The sequence below is a fragment of the Lotus japonicus genome, chromosome 1, assembly GCF_012489685.1.
Source record: "Lotus japonicus ecotype B-129 chromosome 1, LjGifu_v1.2".
In the NCBI taxonomy this organism is placed as follows: domain Eukaryota; kingdom Viridiplantae; phylum Streptophyta; class Magnoliopsida; order Fabales; family Fabaceae; genus Lotus; species Lotus japonicus.
In genome coordinates this window covers 125,225,642-125,244,483 of record NC_080041.1, presented here as the reverse complement: position 1 = coordinate 125,244,483, position 18,842 = coordinate 125,225,642, and the positions used below count along the sequence as shown (strand labels likewise).

The window sequence follows — 18,842 nt, the reverse complement described above, 5'->3', positions numbered from 1 at the left end:
GTTTGGTTCTCCTCCTGTCTTTTCTATGCTTTTACGCCATTAATATACTAGGTTATCTTTTTAATTCATTGGCGTATTTTAGATAAATTAAACTTGTTGAAATAATCAGAAAACAAAACGATAAGCTCGAAGATAATGTAGTTTAGGAACAACGTACGTATGCATTCTAAGTTCCAAGTGGTTACATTCATGGAGCTAGGCTGGTTCATTTTTCTTCTAACACATCATGGAAGACAAAGACAACTGAGTTAATTAGAGTTGTAACATTCATATTTTTGTGGGTCTAACTCTTTTAGTATAATTTTTTTCCACTCATGAATTCCAAATTGAGTTTTTATCTAAGAAAAATCAAGTACCACTCGAATTCACTATCACTTAGGTTGTTGCTTAAACATGATATTTTAACATATATGTATATTTTAGCTTGTACAGTGCAGGAGAAAATATTTTTACAATTAATTATTTTGTTAAGTTTTTATGTCGACTTAAACGCTTATTCATAATTTCTATGCAACGACGGTGTAAAGTTTTTTTACACCGTCAACCAATCAGATTTCAAGAATGTGAGAAAATCTCTTTTTTTATTTAATTTCATTAACTGACGTGACACATCCTTAAAATTTAATTGGTTGACGGTGTAAAAAAATTTATACCGTCGGTACATCATCTTTTTTTCTCTAATATTTTTTTTTTGAAATTGCTAATAAAAAACTTAAAATAGCTTTTATGTTCGTCTTCATTCTCTTATAAGTTAATTTATATCATCAAATAAATTTCGAAGAACATAAAATTAAGCTAGTTATAAGCTATTCTTCAAAACTTAATCCAATACAAAAAGAACTTAATTTTAGTGGTGATCGGTTATTTTACAGTGCGCCGGTTTTAAACCAACACTAAATGCACAATTAAATCTAAACACGTAATTAATTAATAACTTTTTTTGTCCTTTCGTCATCAGTTTCCATGGGAAAAATGACCTCACGTGACTAATCTGGTTCGGGATACGGTAGTGATGTTCCTGACCAAAAAGATATTATTATTTTTATTTCAGACGGGATCGAAGCCGGGCCAAAAGCCTAAACGAAATCATTTAAGGAAATGCACATTCACCACTTAAGCCACCCTTGTGGTTTAATTAATTAATAACCTAAACTTTTAACTTAAAAAAAATAACTTTCAAAAAATAACTTTAAAAAATAACTAATTCCCATCCTAATGATTTATGACTGTATATGGCTGACTATGTACGTACCTGTGACTGTGATATATATTGGTCTACTATAGGGGTGAATAAGACATGTGGAAGTGGCCAATTTAAGCTTTCCCTAGTGACTCTTGTAGATAACTGTGTTTCTTAGATAGTATCTACTCCTTCCGTTTCTTATTAACTGTCCACTTTAAAGAAATTTTTTTATTCTTATATATTTGTCCACTTAGAGTTTCAAAAGAGCATTAATTGATGTTTTTTCAAGAAATGCTCTTACATGAATAATAAATGAAGAAAGATAAAATACGTTCTAAAGAGTGATATAGAAAAACAAATACTCCCTAGACATATATTTTATGAGAATCAACATAATTAATTGTTTTTCTTAATTTGTGTGAACCTTCTCTTCCTAGACAGATAAATAGGAACGGATGAAGTAGTTAATACTCCCTCCGGTCATTTTTATAAGAAAAACTTGGACAAAATCACACAAACCAAGAAAACTAATGTTTTTTATAAAATTAACTACTATGCTTAATTTCAATGATGTTTTTTCCTTTTTACAATAACAATCATGCTAATTACCATAAATGTTGATCATACCTATTTGGTGCTTGCAATTTCCCTCCATATTTTTGTATTGGGAATAAGTCCCTTTGCATTGGTATTGATTATTTGACTTAATTTTATAAGAATGTTTCTTATAAAAAGAACCAAGAAAAATCTCCAAAGTGTTTCTTATAAAAAGGACCGGAGGGAGTAATATTGTACTTCATTTCAATATTCTAATCCAAAGCTTATAACTAATTAATAATATTCGATTTTTAGACAGTGTGTATAAATTTTTTTATTAAAGAAGTTTATTCATTTAATGTGATAACAGAGTCTTAAATAAATTTATCTCATAACTGTTATTTGTAGAATACATTAGTAAAAAAATAATATCAATAATTATGGGCTTCTACGGCCATAACTTATGAGGATAGCTCAGTCCCCATTATCATTATTATGATTACGAATTATTACACCAGGCATAAAAATGTCGGTAATTGTTATAGCTCACTTGGCAGCCATCTAGTTTTACTTTTCCTCTTTCAATATATATATATATGTAGTCGACTAATTAATAGTAGTAACGTTGTTTCTTTCCACATTTTTTTTTATTCATGAATATATAAAATGAGTGAACTTACATTTTTTATTTCTACGACGGCAACCGACTATCCACCAACAACTATTTTACCCCATTTAGTAATGGTGCTTATTTGAGTAAGCATATAAGATCGTGTAACGTATATAATGGGTTTACTTTAGACTATTAAAAATTATATGATATTTTTTTGAATAAAAAATAACAATTTTGGAAAATATCTGAATAGGTTTTTCTAAAAGAGATGTGACGCATGATGCATGCATAATAATGAGCTAATGAAATCAAACATTTGAATTGACCAAAATTTTCTCTCCCAAAAATTGTCACCTACAACTCAATATGGTCCCTTCATTAAGAGGTTCCAAATGACCAAGACCAAGAGGCAACCTCAGAACAAGTTTTTCCACACCCCAATCACATCGGGAGTTGGGTTTGGCATCCCATCTATTGAGTTTTCCACCCCACTTTATTCAATACGGGATTTAAAGTTCCGTATTCAATACGGAATTTAATATTCTATATTTTTTTAATATGCAATGAATGGTTGAAAATGTGCCACATATGCTCAAATACAGTACGGTTTTTTAAGTTCCGTATTATTCGTATTAAATACGGAACTTTAAATCTCGTGTTAAATAAAGTGGGGTGGGAAACCCAATAAGTGGGGTGCCAAACCTAATTCCCAATCACATCTTGTTCCGAATGATGGCTATGTTTCAATTTTTCATATTTTGTTTCCCAACTAATCAGTTGCTTCAAGGCCTAAAAAAATACGTGTGTGTGGATCATTTAACGAAAACATGAGTTCAAACATCAAAGCGATCCAAATACTTCCTCTACCTATATCCTTGATGGTCTTTTTCCCATTGACAAATGCTATAGAAATTAGTTTCATATGGACTTAGTTAACCTTTTTTTTATCAGCGAAATTGCTTTGAGTTATTTACTTTATTTTGCTTCTAGGATATTTCAACGAACGCGATGACGTCACTTGTCAGATATCCCTCATCTTAGGGAATTAGTTTCCAACGATGTTGTATTGAATTCATTATAAATTCTATGAAGAAATTTGAGCATTTGTTCTCCAACTTTGTGGATTATTTACTGCTTTGAATTTTAATTCTGGTCAAGAGATATACATTTGTAAGAAATGTCACTTCCTACCACATACTTAATCAAACAATACAACACAATTGTTCTGCCTGGCTTCTAAACCTAAAATACCCATAAGCATCTCTGTCGACACAAAAGGCTTGCACTTAAAGCAAATGTTGCAATGACAGAATGAATAACTTAGCGAAGGAATGCTCTGCCCTAGCCAGTTCCGATTACATGAAGATCGAGATGCGACATTTTAAAGCAGGACAACCCATAGCTAATTATGCCCTCGAGAGCTTCACTTAAAGGATTTCTCCAACATTTGAAAGGACAACTACCATATACCTCGTGTTTATAAATACAAGTATGATCGTTCATTTATATATGTCATGTTATTCATTCTACCGTTCATTTAAGTTCTTATAAGTCGCTAAAAAATTCTCTCTTTGCTCTCACACTGACTTGAACACCGGAGTGTCTTTTATAGATAATATTAGTTGAGGACCGACAATATCACTACCACACTCTAAGGGCAACCTTTGGTCGCGCTCCTCCACAGAGCCTGAGGAGAACTCCCAAATTTGATCAGCAACAAATCCTAATTTTAAAAAATAAAAGTTATATTAAATATTAACCATGAATAAGAAACACTAGTTCGATCTTTCAAAAATAAAAAAAAAAACTAGTTCGTGCTCGTAATGTGATGAACCCTTCGTGTCACTTATTATTATTTTTGTCAAAATGTTATGAGTTTTTGTTTTTTGATAGACAAATGTTAGTTGTTAGTAATGTTAGTAAATTAGTCCCTCCTCAGGGTTCGAACCTTCGACCCTTCACTCTTCATCTCACTCAACTCTTATGTCTTCTAGCTCTTACCATTTGAGACTCAAAATATTCTTTTTTTTTTTTGGTTAAAAGGACTTAAAATGTTCCGAGTACACATAAAACAATATGGTTTCTCACATGTTGGGCCAGGCTTCAGCCTGTTTCAATGAATTCATCTTGGGCCCAAAAGAATTGAGAAGAGAAAAAAAAAAAACAGAGTAGAAAGAGTACCAAAAACCCTTCTCTTAAACCTCAGAAACAGAGAGAGCAGCAACAAGAAGAAGCAACCATGGTGAAAGCCTACCTCCGATACGAACCGGCGGCGGCGTTCGGAGTAATAGCCTCCGTGGACTCCAACATCACCTACGACTCCTCCGGCAAGCACCTCCTCTCTCCGGCACTCGAGAAGATCGCCGTCTGGCACGTGCGGCAAGGCATCTGCACCAAAACCCTAACCCCTCCGCCTCCCTCACGCGGTCCTTCTCCGGCAGTCACTTCCATCGCCTCCACTCCTTCCTCCTCACTGGTAACAATATTCATTCTTCACCGTCGAATAGTGTGAACTGTGAAGCGTGAATTTTACTGTTTTTGTTGTTGTTTGTTGGTGGTTGTAGATTGCTGCTGGTTACGGTGATGGTAGCATAAGGATTTTGGATTCTGATAAGGGAACGTGTGAGACTACATTGAATGGACACAAAGGAGCTGTCACTGCTCTTCGTTACAACCAGGCTGGTTCGGTACTCGCTTCTGGTAGTAAGGATAATGATGTTATTTTGTGGGATGTGGTTGGTGAGACTGGGCTGTTTCGTCTTCGCGGCCATCGTGATCAGGTTTCCTTTCTTTGCTTGTTGAATCGTCTAGTTAATGTTGAACTTAAATGCTGCTTTGAATGAGTTTGAATAAAGTTTTCAGCATGAAAAGTTGCCATGATCTTATGTTGCCTCTAGTTATCAGTTTTTTTTCCCCGTAAATTAGAAACCAAATATGGAGAAGTTGTCATAAGCCAGAAGCTAATTCAAAGGGGTACTTTGGTGCATTTAGAAGAGCTTATTTAAGTTTATCTTATACCATACATAAGCAGTTGTTTGGCTAAACTTATGAAATTAGACCTACCTATAAGCTATTTTGAGTTTATTTTAATAAACTTATGTTTTATTTTGTAAATTAGTAGCCAAATATGGAGAAGCTATCCGAATTCCTAAGCTAGAAGCTAGTTCAAATTGGTACTTTGGTGCGTTTAGAAGAGCTTATTTAAGTTTATCTTATACCATATATAAGCAGATGTTTGGTTAAACTTATGAAAGTAGACCAACCTATAATCTCTTGAGTTTATTATACTAAGCTTCTGAGTTCTGAGACTAGCTTATGAACAAGCACTTATACCTAACTATAAACTCTTTTGAGCTATAAGCTTCTCAAATAAGCTAATAAGTGCTTATTGATATGAACATTTAATTAAGCTGTTTACCAATTTTTATGTAATTTTTGCGCTTTTGGTCCTTGTGTCTTTTTGTTAAATGAGCTTCTGTTTTTTTTTTTAATTCATTGTGGCAGGTGACTGATGTTGTTTTTCTGAGTTCTGGGAAAAAACTTGTTAGTTCCTCTAAAGACAAGTTTTTGAGAGTGTGGGATCTTGATACACAGCACTGTATGCAAATTGTTTCTGGACATCATAGTGAAATATGGTCTGTAGATGTTGATCCAGGTGAAAGATACTTGGTCACTGGTTCTGCAGACAAGGAGCTTCGTTTTTATGGTATCAAGCATGATTCTGTGGATGGGGCGTCTGTAAATGGTGGTGATGATTCTTCAGTTAGCAGCAAATGGGATGTTTTGAGGCTGTTTGGTGAAATTCAGCGGCAAAGCAAGGATAGAGTGGCAACAGTGCAGTTTAACAAGTCAGGGAATTTGCTAGCTTGTCAAGTTGCAGGGAAGACAGTAGAAATATACCGAGTATTGGATGATTCTGAAGCAAAACGTAAAGCAAAACGCCGGGTTCACCGCAAAAAGGAAAAGAAACATGGCAAAGAGCCTTTGGAGGCAACTGAAAATGGACACAATAATAATGAGAACAAAGAAGATAATTCTACTGTCACTCATGGGACCATAGAAACAAGCAACCCCACTATTACTGTCCCTGATGTATTTAAGCTGCTGCATACTATTAGAGCTAGCAAAAAGATATGCTCCATTTCTTTCTGTCCGAGCACTCCAAAGAATTCACTGGCTGGTTTAGCATTGTCCTTGAACAATAATCTACTTGAGTTTTACTCCATTCAAAGTAGTGAAACAAATAAAACACTTGCTATTGATCTTCAAGGACACCGTTCTGATGTTAGAAGTGTCACACTTAGTTCGGACAACAGTTTTCTATTGTCAACCAGTCACAATGCAGTAAAGATTTGGAACCCAACCACAGGTTCTTGCCTAAGGACCATTGATTCTGGGTATGGACTGTGCAGTTTAGTCCTTCCAACTAACAAGTATGGACTTGTTGGAACTAAAGATGGAACTATTGAAATTATTGACATTGGAAGTGGCACTTGTCTTGAAGCAATTGAAGCTCATGGTGGCTCTCTGCGCTCAATTGCTGCCCTACCGGATAAAAATAGTTTTGTCACAGGAAGTGCAGATCATGATGTGAAGTTTTGGGAATACCAAATTAAGCAAAAACCCGGTCAAGTGTGTCCTTCATATCATTCACCTTTTTCAATAAAAAGAAATGTGTTTTATTATAAGCAAATACTGCTATTTAACATTTTATCATCATATACTGCACATAGAACATAGGTAAAGTCTAGAAGATCTTTTATTTATAATAATGCAGTACTTTCATTAGGAAACACTTCAGCAGTCTTTCTGTTTTATGTTGAAGTCTTGGAATCGATACATAAAGAGTAAATAAAAAAGTGTTAACGGTTTGCATGTACATATATATATGTGTGTGTGTGTATATATGTATGAGGTACTTAAACTGGTAACAATGACGTTGAGCCAATTGAATCACTGCAAGTGTAGAGAAGTTAATACTAATAATTTTCCATGTCTCTGCTTTCCTACTAAACTTATGTGAATCTTTTCTCCTCCCCCTTTTGCAACTCTTGCTTGCTTTATTTATTTATTTATTCTCTAAGTAATTCAGTAGCCAAGTTTTTTATTTAATAACACTATTTGTTCTGTTTCAGGCTACTAAGCAACTAGCTGTGTCAAATGTCAGGACTATGAAAATGAATGATGATGTTCTTGTGGTTGCAATAAGCCCTGATGCCAAATATATTGCCGTTGCTCTGTTAGATAGTACTGTGAAGGTCAGATGTCTGAACCTTATCCTGGTTGGCTTGTATGCACACTCTCATGTGCGCTTGTGTTTGTAAAGTTAACTCAGGTTCATAATTACTTTTGATCTTCGGTTTTCCAAAAACTTACTTAAATGTTTCACTTTGTTTATGAATCTTCACTTCAGTCCACCTGTGCATCTCAAAATGCATATTCTCAAAGCATAAATTCTTTTCCCTGTCATGGGCAATGTAGGAACTTCAGCGTTTTCATTATGTTGTAGGTTGAACATTTGATTTGATATAGAAAACAATATGGCTAAACATCCCCCTATAATGTAATCTTACACTCTTATGTCAAGATTTGGGTTTTCTAGGATAAACTAGAATATACATTAATTTGGTTTGGAACCCTAGTGGCTTAGTCAGGATGGTATTATAGGACTACTTTATAAATGAGTATTACAATGTCATTTGATAGCTTTATTAATTGAATTTTTCTTATTCTGTTTATTATATGAAATGTCAAATTCTAAATATGGTGTTGAGTACTTTATGTGCTATGAGCTTGTGGTGGTTGCTCTTACACCTATGCTTGGACGTTATTTTATTATTTCAAGGTTTTATGATGAGTTCCTTCATTTTTCAGGTTCACTTTGTAGACACATTCAAATTCTTCCTTTCATTATATGGCCACAAGCTGCCCGTTTTGTGCATGGATATTTCATCAGACGGAGATTTAATTGTGACTGGCTCTGCTGATAAAAATTTAAAAATTTGGGGTTTGGATTTTGGTGACTGTCATAAATCCCTTTTTGCACATGATGACAGGTGCTATATTATTTGCTATGATTATTATTTTTCTCTCTCTTTATATCCTTTGTTCATTGGGAATGAGGAGTTTGGATGAAACTGCATCTATGTATCTGAAGCAATTTACATTGCAGTGTTATGGCAGTGAAATTTGTCCCAAAGACGCATTATGTGTTCAGTGTTGGAAAAGATCGCAGAGTAAATTATTGGGATGCTGATAAATTTGAGCGGTTGCTAACTCTTGAAGGGCATCATGCAGATATTTGGTGTCTTGCAATTAGTAATCGCGGTGACTTTATTGTTACTGGGTCTCATGATCGTTCAATCCGCCGCTGGGATCGCACTGAAGAGCAGTTTTTCCTTGAGGTATGCTGTATACACAACTTTTTTGGAATGGTGCTACACTTGTTTAGTTAGTACAGGACAAAGGGATAATGCCCCTAATTATAATTTTATAATGGGAATACTTTTGATAAGATATTGTTTTCCCTAGAATAAATTTACTGAAACCTATTTTATTTGCAGGAAGAAAAGGAGAAAAGGTTGGAGGAGAAGTTTGAGGCTGATCTTGATTATACATCTGAAAACAAGTATGCACCGAAGGAAGAAATACCAGAGGAGGGAGCTGTGGCCTTAGCTGGGAAAAAAACTGAGGAAACCCTTACTGCGACTGACTTAATTATTGAGAGATTGGACATTGCTGAAGCTGAAGATAAGCGTATTGCTGAACATCAGGTTTACACGTGTTCCCTCTTAGATTACTGCTGTGATCTAATTTGATGCTTTGTCTCAAAGTAAATCTGGAAGACATGCTAGTATTGTTAGATGCATTATACAATAGGAGGATAACCATGCACATATACAAGTATGCTAGTCTGCACACTGAACATACTAGTCCTCTGTCACAGTCCCACAGCCTGTGTACGATGTAATAAAGCTTGCCCTCATTTTGGCTAATAGATCACTCGTTTTACTAGTGAGTATGGTTGAACTGAAATATACGTGTATGTTTGTGTGTGTACACCTCTTGTTTTGTATGGTTGAACTTGCAACAAGTTATTTGTGTTATTCCTACTAGTAGTGCTGTGAAGACTGAAACCTCAACTTTTCATTTCCAAAACTAATCATATGATCAAAAGTACAAGCAAACAACTTTAGCTGTGGAAGTATTCACACAACAACTACAATAAAGCCTTATCCCATTAGGTAGGGTTAGTTACATAGATCAAATGATGATAAAAACCCAGATTTCGATAAAGCTATGATGTATGATTACCGCAAATATCTCCAATTCATTTCGAGTATGCTAGATAACGAAAAGAGCTGGCAAAGCAGTCTTTATGTTGTTTGATGCCCAATATTGTTGCTGTAAACGATTTGATTTTGCATTTCAGGAGGAGAAAAATAACATAAATATTGCTGCTTTCCAAGCAAATCCGCTTATGAATGGGCTTTCACCTTCTGATTATGTTCTAAGTGCATTTTCAAACGTTCACTCCAATGATTTGGAGCAAACATTAATGGTATGTTTGCGACTTGACATTTTTATTCCATATTTTAATGTACATAAGCACTTTAGACTGCTGTCTTTGGGTCCAGTCCATTTTTTATTTTTGTTAATAAGTTAATCTCGTTTTTAAATAATTGCACTGGATGAGCACTAACTTCTTAATGGACTACTAGTTTTTCAGGATTCATTAATGATGCTTAGTACTTCTTTGTTCCTTTTATCTTTATGTACAGCACCTTATGATGAAAGTTAATCAAAATTTGACCTTTCTTTGTGGTCATTTGACTTAATTGAATTTCCTCATCAACTCTAACTTTTTTATTTGTATATTTTCCTGAAGCACAATATTTCACATGTCTTATCTGCTGAGAATCAAGTGGTTCAAATATCATGATTTTGTCTTCACGTAATTATAATTATATCAATAAGACTCTTCAAGTAGTAACTAGTTATACATTTGAGTTCACGTGGTTTTTTATTTTTTGAAAAAAACAAATTTATATTAAAATTTTAGAGGCACAAAATCAGTGGTGATTCTTTTAATTTAATGCTTTCACTCCCTTTCTTTTTCCAAGCTAACAAAAGCATTCCTCAACGTTGATTATAAAATTCACTACAATATTAAATCTTAGAATTTCTATCAAAGAATATTTGTTTATATTATTAGAGATATAATTTGTAAAATACTTGTGTGCAAGAAGAGCACCAGGACACCTGGTGTTAATGTAACAGTGCACCTGGTTTTTATGGAATGGCCATAGGTGTTAGAGTTTATCCTTCTTTGTATACTCTTACCGAAATGTAAAATCCAAGAATATAAACATGTTCTCTATACTTGTTCTATGGAGAAGTGGAATACCTACCATGTAACAGTGCACCTGGTTTTTATGGAATGGCCATAGGTGTTAGAGTTTATCCTTCTTTGTATACTCTTACCGAAATGTAAAATCCAAGAATATAAACATGTTCTCTATACTTGTTCTATGGAGAAGTGGAATACCCACCATAAAATCGTAGTTACACTTGTAATTTTTTCATTAGATTGTTTACATCATGTCTAATGTGTACTGTTTTTATGCAGGCTTTACCATTTTCTGATGCTTTGAAGCTTATCTCATACTTGAAAGAATGGACTTCATATTCGGATAAGGTTACTCTGTCAGTCTTTTAGAAACTTCACTTTTCTTCGGATATATATGTGTGTGTGTGTGTGTGTGTGTGTGTGTGCATATGTGTGTGTGTGTGCATATGTGTGTGTGTGTGTGTGCATATGTATATACATAATCTATTTTTTGCTGTTTGGTGTGCAGAAATCTTATCCTCCTTGTCTTTGGAATCCTTCTTTCCTTATGAGTTATAATAACATATATCCTTCAAAATATGTGTGCAGTGCATGTGTTTGTTTCTTTTGTGCTAAAGTTGCTGTATTTGTTAAATCTCGTGTAGGCTTTCTTTCCTTATAATCATTCATTGTTTACACCTGTATTTACATGTTTTTCCTAAGTGACATGTAATTATGAAGGACCATACACAATATCTTTTCACAACATTCTTAATAAATAGTAGTAGTAGTAGTTGTAGTAATAATAATAATAATAATAATAACAGATGTATAAAAATTTACTTATAGCCTTGAAGAATTTTTTTTGCCACCTTAGCATTGATGTTTTCCTCGTAATTGCAGGTAGAACTTGTTTGCAGGATAGGCATACTGCTAGTACAGACACATCACAATCAGCTGTTTGCCACACCAGCTGCCATACCTCTCTTGACTGCTCTCCGTGAATATCAATGTGTCAAGGTAAGCATGCTAGGGTTTCTTTGTGTGTTTCTAAATAAAATTGAAACTTTTTCCATAAAATATGTAGATATTGGAACAAATATAAAACTTTCAGAAGATGATAAGACACGAGCTAGACTTAAGGGACCAAAAGTACTCTTTTGATTATTTTTAATTGACTTATTCTCATGTTTGATGCCTACACTTCAGTATGGTGGATCTCAATCAGGCAATTAGCACTACTAAATAGGAATTTTTAAGCTACATATTTACGTGATTCCCCCTATTTTTAGTATAAATGACTTCAAACTTCTGTGTCTCACTGACAACTTGGTGTCTGAACCTTGTACCAGGAATGGAAAGATAAGTGTGGTTATAACCTCGCAGCGATGTATCATATGCAGGTTTGTATATACTAATCTGCGAATTTTTTGCTTGCCGTTGATAGAAAAGCTGATTCAATTTTGAAATGATCTTTCAGCAAATGATGGCTTCAAACTCAGAAGCTCCTTTCCATAACGCAAGATCAATGCTGCTAGAGGCTAAACAATCCAAACGCTCAGCAGAAAGGTCTGATACTGGATATGTGAGGCCGAAGAAGAAGAAGAAGACGACATAAAGTATCCTGTTTGCCAACTATATGTTTATGCGCCGGATTATGTTAATGATATGTGTATTTCAATCACTCTGGAGAAATTAGCCTCAAATGGAATATATGGGGTTGATAGAAGATTGCAGATCCAGAGCAAAGGTATCATGTGCCTTTAGCAAAAAAAAAATGGAGTTAAGATTGGATCAGCAGAGAAGGTATACCCTGTCAATCGTGATTCTTTTTACCAGAAGATTGCTGCTATTATGCAGCTTATCATGAGGTCAAGTTGGCATCTTTATTCGAAGAACAAGGTATTCATAGGTATACTGTCATCTATGTGAGTGGCTTGGAAAAGGTATACTATATGTAAACATGAGAAATTTTTCCTAAATATAATGCAACTTTCTTTTCTGAACTAATACCCTTATGTTGTTGGTGAGTAGTATTTTCCCATGCTTTGTTTCAAGTTTTCATCTCCTCCCTATTTCCCATTGAATGAATATATAGGTTGGCTGACGAAAGAGAAGAATATGATTCTAGATAAACTATTTGTTAGGCTAGCGAAAGTGTTTATGAACATGGGTTAATATTAAGTTTGAATCTCATTTACATGATCTCTCATCCCTTTAAAGCTGATTATTACATTCTAACTTTCTTCTGAATAAATGAAAAAGAAAACTAAATCAGTAATGAATATGGACAAGAGAAGAGGGAAAAAAAAGATAGGCTCCATTTTAACCTTCTCTCATTACATTGATGAATCTAACTTAGAAAAATGCTATCCACACATTATATTTGAAAAAATGATATATGAATAACATTCCTCTGAAGTCTTGGTTAAATCTACTACATGGCCGATGAAGTCCTGCTGTCAATATTATTAGTACAATCCTAGATGATGTCAATGAAGAAACACCAAAGGTTAATTAAAGTGGTAGTTAACAGTGGATGTTGGTGCAGAGAGAACCATTAATTTATGGGAAGTTTTTGCCTTCAAAGGTCTGACCAAACTGCCAATCTTTTGGGGCAACTTTCCATGCTGTAGAGTACCTTCCATCACTTGCCCTGACCCTGAATGTCAATGACTCTCCCACTAACATGGCATTAGTCTCCCATTTCTCACCCCAATTTCTCTTCAAATCTGTCCATTTCAGTTTTTTATCACCCTTCACCTGTAATTGTGTGATATCCCCTGCTCCTCCAACATTCCACACTTTTACTAGATTGAAGTATGGATTTCCTGTAACAGTGAATCGAATACCACCTTTCCTAGCACATGGTACCCTGCATCATATGTAGGAAGATAAGCACTTTTAACTCAATTTAACTTCTATAAAGAACTTTATTATGTTCTATCTGCAAATTAAGACATGAATGTTAATTGATTAATGTATGTTACCTGCGATATTGGACTGGGACAATGCCACCTTTGTATTCAGCAATTTTGAGATATGCAGGTTTGGCTAAATCAAAGTGCTCACGTGGTGGGTTGCACCATCCTCCATTATCATTTCCTTGAGCATAATTAGGAGGGCAAAGGTTTGTTGCAGTGACAGTTATAGACGGCTGGCCTGGAATACACCACTGAGGAGAGTTTACACATTTGATCTCAAAACATGCCCCGCATATCTTGCCCTCTTGGAACAAAACTGAGCTCACTGCTGCCGTGTCAAGCCCATACCCATCTTTAACCACATCCTCATACCCACATGCTCCTCCTGCAATCAAAGTTAAACATGTTTTAACTATAATGAAAAAACAACAAAGCAAATTCTTTCTATATCATCAAGAAAGGGTTCACAATAATGGATTTGTTAGCCATAAGGTTCTAAATTGCGGTCCCGTCCCTATTGCGCTGTTCTTGGTATTTCAGAAAATTGTGAACAAATCCAGTTGTTGTGGGAGGAATCAGGACTGCGTTGCAGTTTTGAAAACCTCCAAAATCTTAATGTCGCACTCTGAAACCATGGTTGCAGACCTTGATTTAAAACTATGTTAACCATCCCAACTTGTAAATATTCAAATAATATTTCCACCTCATATACCTCCTTTTAACATGTAACGATCTCTTTTTGTCACATAACAACATATATCATTTATTTTTCTTCTTTTCTTTTCTCATATTAGCCACCCAAATTAGGTATCTACAACTAAATTTGAATGAGAGAGGAAGAGAAAATAAAGAAATGATATGTGAATAAGATTTGGATTTCATGCCAAATAAATTTTGTATTCAAGCAGCGAAGTCATTTTAGCTGGCTAATTTTGATCCCACGATTCATTAAGTTATAATAGTCAACTTGGAATAATAACTCTAAATATGAAACATTCAATATTTGATCAATGACTCAAAATACTGGGATGTGTGGATGTGAAATTTCCCTTATATGGGATCTGGATACCATACAGCCAGCGAAATTCCACATTCCGTCAAGCATTTTTAGTTGTTTGGTTTTAATCGGACGATTCACATTTTTTTTGTAATCAATCAGTAATTTGAAATAGTAACTTAGAATGTGAGCCCTTAAATATTGATCAAACCGCTCAAAATGCATGAATGTGGGAATGTGATGGATATTCTTCTGAGAGAAAAGAAATCATATGATATGTATGATAAGAGCAGAGATAGAAAGAAAAATGAACTATATATACGAAGAAGATTCTTAGGGTGTTTTAAAATAGGGATAGTTTGTTCAAACATTATAGGATGATTGCAATGTATAAGGAAATGCTGATATATACCAAATGATCCAGAGTCACCCTCATAGAAGGTAGCATGAGCATCCTTCCATGGGCTAGGCTGAAACTTAGGGCGATGGTGCTTGGAGGAAGCCTGCGCCTTGTTACGTATATTCCCTCCTCCACCAGCAACGTTGGGAGCTGCATGTCTCCATGAGTTTGCATGAACATCAGGAACTGGAAATGCAACAAGAATGAGCATTAATGATGAGCTCAGGATCAGGGCTCCCGAAGGGAAAGCCATGGCATGCAGCTTCTCAGAAATATGATCAGATCTTTGGTGTTTTTTTTTGTGTTTTTTCTAGATTTTCTCCTACCTTGGTGTTGGATATTGAGTATTTATGGTACAGGGTTTTAACTTGTGTTTCTCTTTTAGGGAGGTTAGTGTGTTTTAATCAAGGTTAAAACGTTGCAACAAGGTGGATGAGCTTTTTTCTCGCAGCCTCTCCTCATTAGCAAAATGATAAGAGAACCATTCATTTATAATTACATTTATTATTAGAATTAGAATGGTTTTTGTAGGCTTATATATAGTCGGTATATAGGTCATGGAATATTTTCCCTCACAAACCATGCCTATTCATGGAATGTTCAACAGAGTATAGATGTGATTATTGGATATGATTAATGTCTTTCCAAACTTGAAATAATAAGATTATTAAATTACTTCCAATGTGTATATATGATTCCCTTGTCCATCTGCTGAGTGGTCTGTTTCTTTGCTTCAAAAGTATATTAAGTGAAGTGAGTCATGTTTCCTTTTTAAACTTTCTTGTTTCTAGGCTATATCCTCGCAGTTGAATCATTCATCCCTTTTCTTTTTGCAGGAATTCTTATGCGCGGTAAAAATGCATATTCTTCCTCCCAAAATTTGTACTTGGTCAGTTAGATTTGTTTATTATTTTTTTATAAACAAAAAATTGCATTAAAGGGAGTACAAGGGGTACTCCAACCCAAAATATAGCAAAAGAAACCCAAAAAACAAAAGAACCAGCAAACTACCAACAAGAACAACCCACAACAGCCCAAAAAACCCGTTACAAAACCAAAAAACCCACCCAAACCCGACACACTACACAGACATGATAAAGCCACCACGCTTAGCATTGAAATCAAAGCGGACATTTTCCATGACAACAACCACTAGAAAGACGAAAAACATGAAGCCAGAACTCAAAACCATGATCCCTTTTGCCACAACAAAAACATGATGCTTCCCCATAAGTTCCACAGAACCACTACAGCAAATGAAAACATTATAATTCCTATAGACAAATTACTGGATGAGAGGACCACTCAAATAAGGAGCAGCTCAAACCACTGTTTTTAATCCAAAGCCACGACCTCCATTTTGATCATCTCCAAAACTGTTGTTATATCCAACATGCCATTCCTGAAGATAATATCATTCCGAATCAGCCATAACATCCAAATAACTGCTAACCAGATTGCATTAGCACCTCTTTGTTGTTTTTTATCTCCACCAAATTGAAATTGCAGTAGATGTTCTCTCGCATTCCTGGGCAGTGCTGTACAGACACCCATCCACCGATAGCAATGACGCCAAATATCCAAAGAAACCGGACAAGAGAACAACAAATGCTCACAAGATTCCACATCCGAACAGCACACCTGAGAAATTGCTTCTTCCTGGGATCGAATCACCTTGCGTTTCCATAAATTTTGGAGACAAGGAATCCTATCTAGCATAACGCGCCAAGCAAAGGCCTTGATATTTGAAGGTGCCACAGATTTCCATATCCGAATGAAAATGGGATCTGGAGGTAACAACACCGGTGCCTGCAAAAGAGAATAAAAAGAGTTAACGGTAAAAATCCCGTCATTGCTTGGAAGCCAACACCATTTATCAGGTACTCCTTTAGAGAGAGGCACTCTCTTGGCTTCATCTAGCATCATAGCCAACCACTGCAACTCCCTACCCACCAAAGGCCTCCTCCACCTCAACTTCCAACACCAAACTCCCTGATCCCACTCCCCACAATTATTAATGCTATGATATTTAAGTTTGGACAAGTTGTACAGCCTATGAAACTTATCACAAAGCTTCCCAGTACCAATCCAGTCATCCAACCAAAAACTTGTATCATTCCCCTTCACAAACTTCTGAACACCCAACCCAAACCAATCCCCCTCCGCATCACAGCTGGCAACCTTCACATCCTTCCACCACAAAGACTCTTTCATGTGGACAAACCACTGTACTTGGCCTTAATGACCTGACACCAAAGACTCTCAGGCTCTGTAAAAAATCTCCACCTCCACTTGCCTAACATAGATCTGTTAAAAATAGACAAATCCACCCCCTACATAATGGAAGACCAGCTCACCCAAGCAATCCGTCTCCTGTCACCCCCACCACCCCACAAAAAATTCCTCATGATTCCAATGCAAATATCTATAACAGCAGGAGGCATTCGAAAAAAGGAGAGATAATAAAGCGCTAAAGCAGAAAGCACACTTTGGATCAAACAAATCCTTCCACCAAATGAAATAGACTTCATGCTCCAAGCAGACAACTTGACCTTAAATTTCTGAATAACTGGCTCCACATTTGACTACGCCTCGGACAACCGTCAGTTAGATTTGTTCATACTGCAAGGAATGATAGACAACAAAATATGGAGATTAAATTATTTATTACAATATTGGATATTATAAATTTTTAAAGAGGAAAAAATTACATCATAAAAATTGCATGTAAAAATAACATGTTAATATATAATATAATATTCATTTAGCAATGAGAATAATGAATATGTATTTAATGTAAGAGCTCAAGTCACATAAATATATATACTAGATGAAGACCTACAATGTTTCCACTGCAACATTCTTTAATAAATACTTCGGGCAGCAAGATAGAGGGTACCCGATAGTATTCATCAATGAAGCACCGGCGGTCCCTTTGTGCATTTTTTGCATCTACAAACTTCTAGTCTCATGTGTACGTGCCGTGCCTCTCACTTGATGAGTATTCATAATGACCACGCAATAACACCAACTTCAACACCTCTTCAAAAAATATTCCATTATAAATGAGCTTGATTTTTCAGAGAAAACAAAAGTGGTTAAACCTTTATGCAATATTTTATTTTTTTACAATATTTATATAATAAAATTAAATATTAAATTTAATACTTATTGAATTGTATTGATATTTTACAATATATTATATTATATTATTATATATATTATAATATTATATTATTTATCCTATTTCAATATATATCTTTTGTTTTCGAAAAAAAATTATATAATATAATATAATATTATATTGTGTTTTAATGTAAAGTATTTGTATTGTATTTTATATATTATAATGTATATATTTTACAAAATATTTTATTCTATACTTCTAAATAATTCAACATTAATTTAAATTTGGTAAAAAATTTGAAATTAAGAGATAGATCAGATATAGCCTTGTAGGTAGAGTAAGTTATAGTTTTTTTATTGGTTTAATTAAGTTTTTAGTCCATATATATATAAATAATTGTATACCGGTTTCTAATTAGAGCAATGTTATTGTAAAAATATTCATTTGTTTAGAGAAATAATTCACTTTTTACTATTAATTTATTTCCGGCCTAAAAAAAGCTTTTAGAGTATATTTCATTTTTTTAATAAGCCAAAATATATAATAAGGAAGTACTAAGTCTACATCAAAACCTCATATGTACAAGAAAAAGAGAAAAAAAAAAGAGTATAAGACTTAATACAAAAATTTACATTTATTAAGAAAACACTAAATGTGTCTAATTAGTGTATTGGTTTTAAAAAATGCATACATTCTTTCATATTTACTCTTTGTCATTTTCTCTCACTAGTA

General features: G+C 34.6%; 3 protein-coding genes across 3 annotated transcripts; 1 reads left to right on the top strand and 2 right to left on the bottom strand.

The window, feature by feature from the left end:
* The first annotated feature begins 4,540 nt into the window (after nucleotides 1-4,540).
* Nucleotides 4,541-12,672, top strand: LOC130730291 (uncharacterized). Its single transcript, XM_057582252.1, has 12 exons — nucleotides 4,541-4,809; nucleotides 4,898-5,113; nucleotides 5,838-6,965; nucleotides 7,469-7,591; nucleotides 8,208-8,389; nucleotides 8,506-8,737; nucleotides 8,897-9,106; nucleotides 9,766-9,894; nucleotides 10,963-11,031; nucleotides 11,566-11,682; nucleotides 12,015-12,065; nucleotides 12,143-12,672. The coding sequence occupies exons 1-12, from the start codon at nucleotides 4,573-4,575 to the stop codon at nucleotides 12,278-12,280; spliced, it is 2,832 nt and encodes a 943-aa protein (XP_057438235.1). The 5' UTR covers nucleotides 4,541-4,572; the 3' UTR covers nucleotides 12,281-12,672.
* Nucleotides 12,673-12,965: 293 nt separating this feature from the next.
* Nucleotides 12,966-15,355, bottom strand: LOC130730292 (expansin-A9-like). Its single transcript, XM_057582254.1, has 3 exons — nucleotides 14,996-15,355; nucleotides 13,653-13,971; nucleotides 12,966-13,537 (listed from the first exon to the last, which is right to left on the bottom strand). The coding sequence occupies exons 1-3, from the start codon at nucleotides 15,234-15,236 to the stop codon at nucleotides 13,228-13,230; spliced, it is 870 nt and encodes a 289-aa protein (XP_057438237.1). The 5' UTR covers nucleotides 15,237-15,355; the 3' UTR covers nucleotides 12,966-13,227.
* Nucleotides 15,356-16,064: 709 nt separating this feature from the next.
* LOC130724152 (uncharacterized) lies at nucleotides 16,065-17,197 on the bottom strand. Its single transcript, XM_057575327.1, has 2 exons — nucleotides 16,437-17,197; nucleotides 16,065-16,230 (listed from the first exon to the last, which is right to left on the bottom strand). Exons 1-2 carry the CDS (start codon nucleotides 17,195-17,197, stop codon nucleotides 16,065-16,067), a joined length of 927 nt encoding a protein of 308 aa, XP_057431310.1.
* Nucleotides 17,198-18,842: the final 1,645 nt, after the last annotated feature.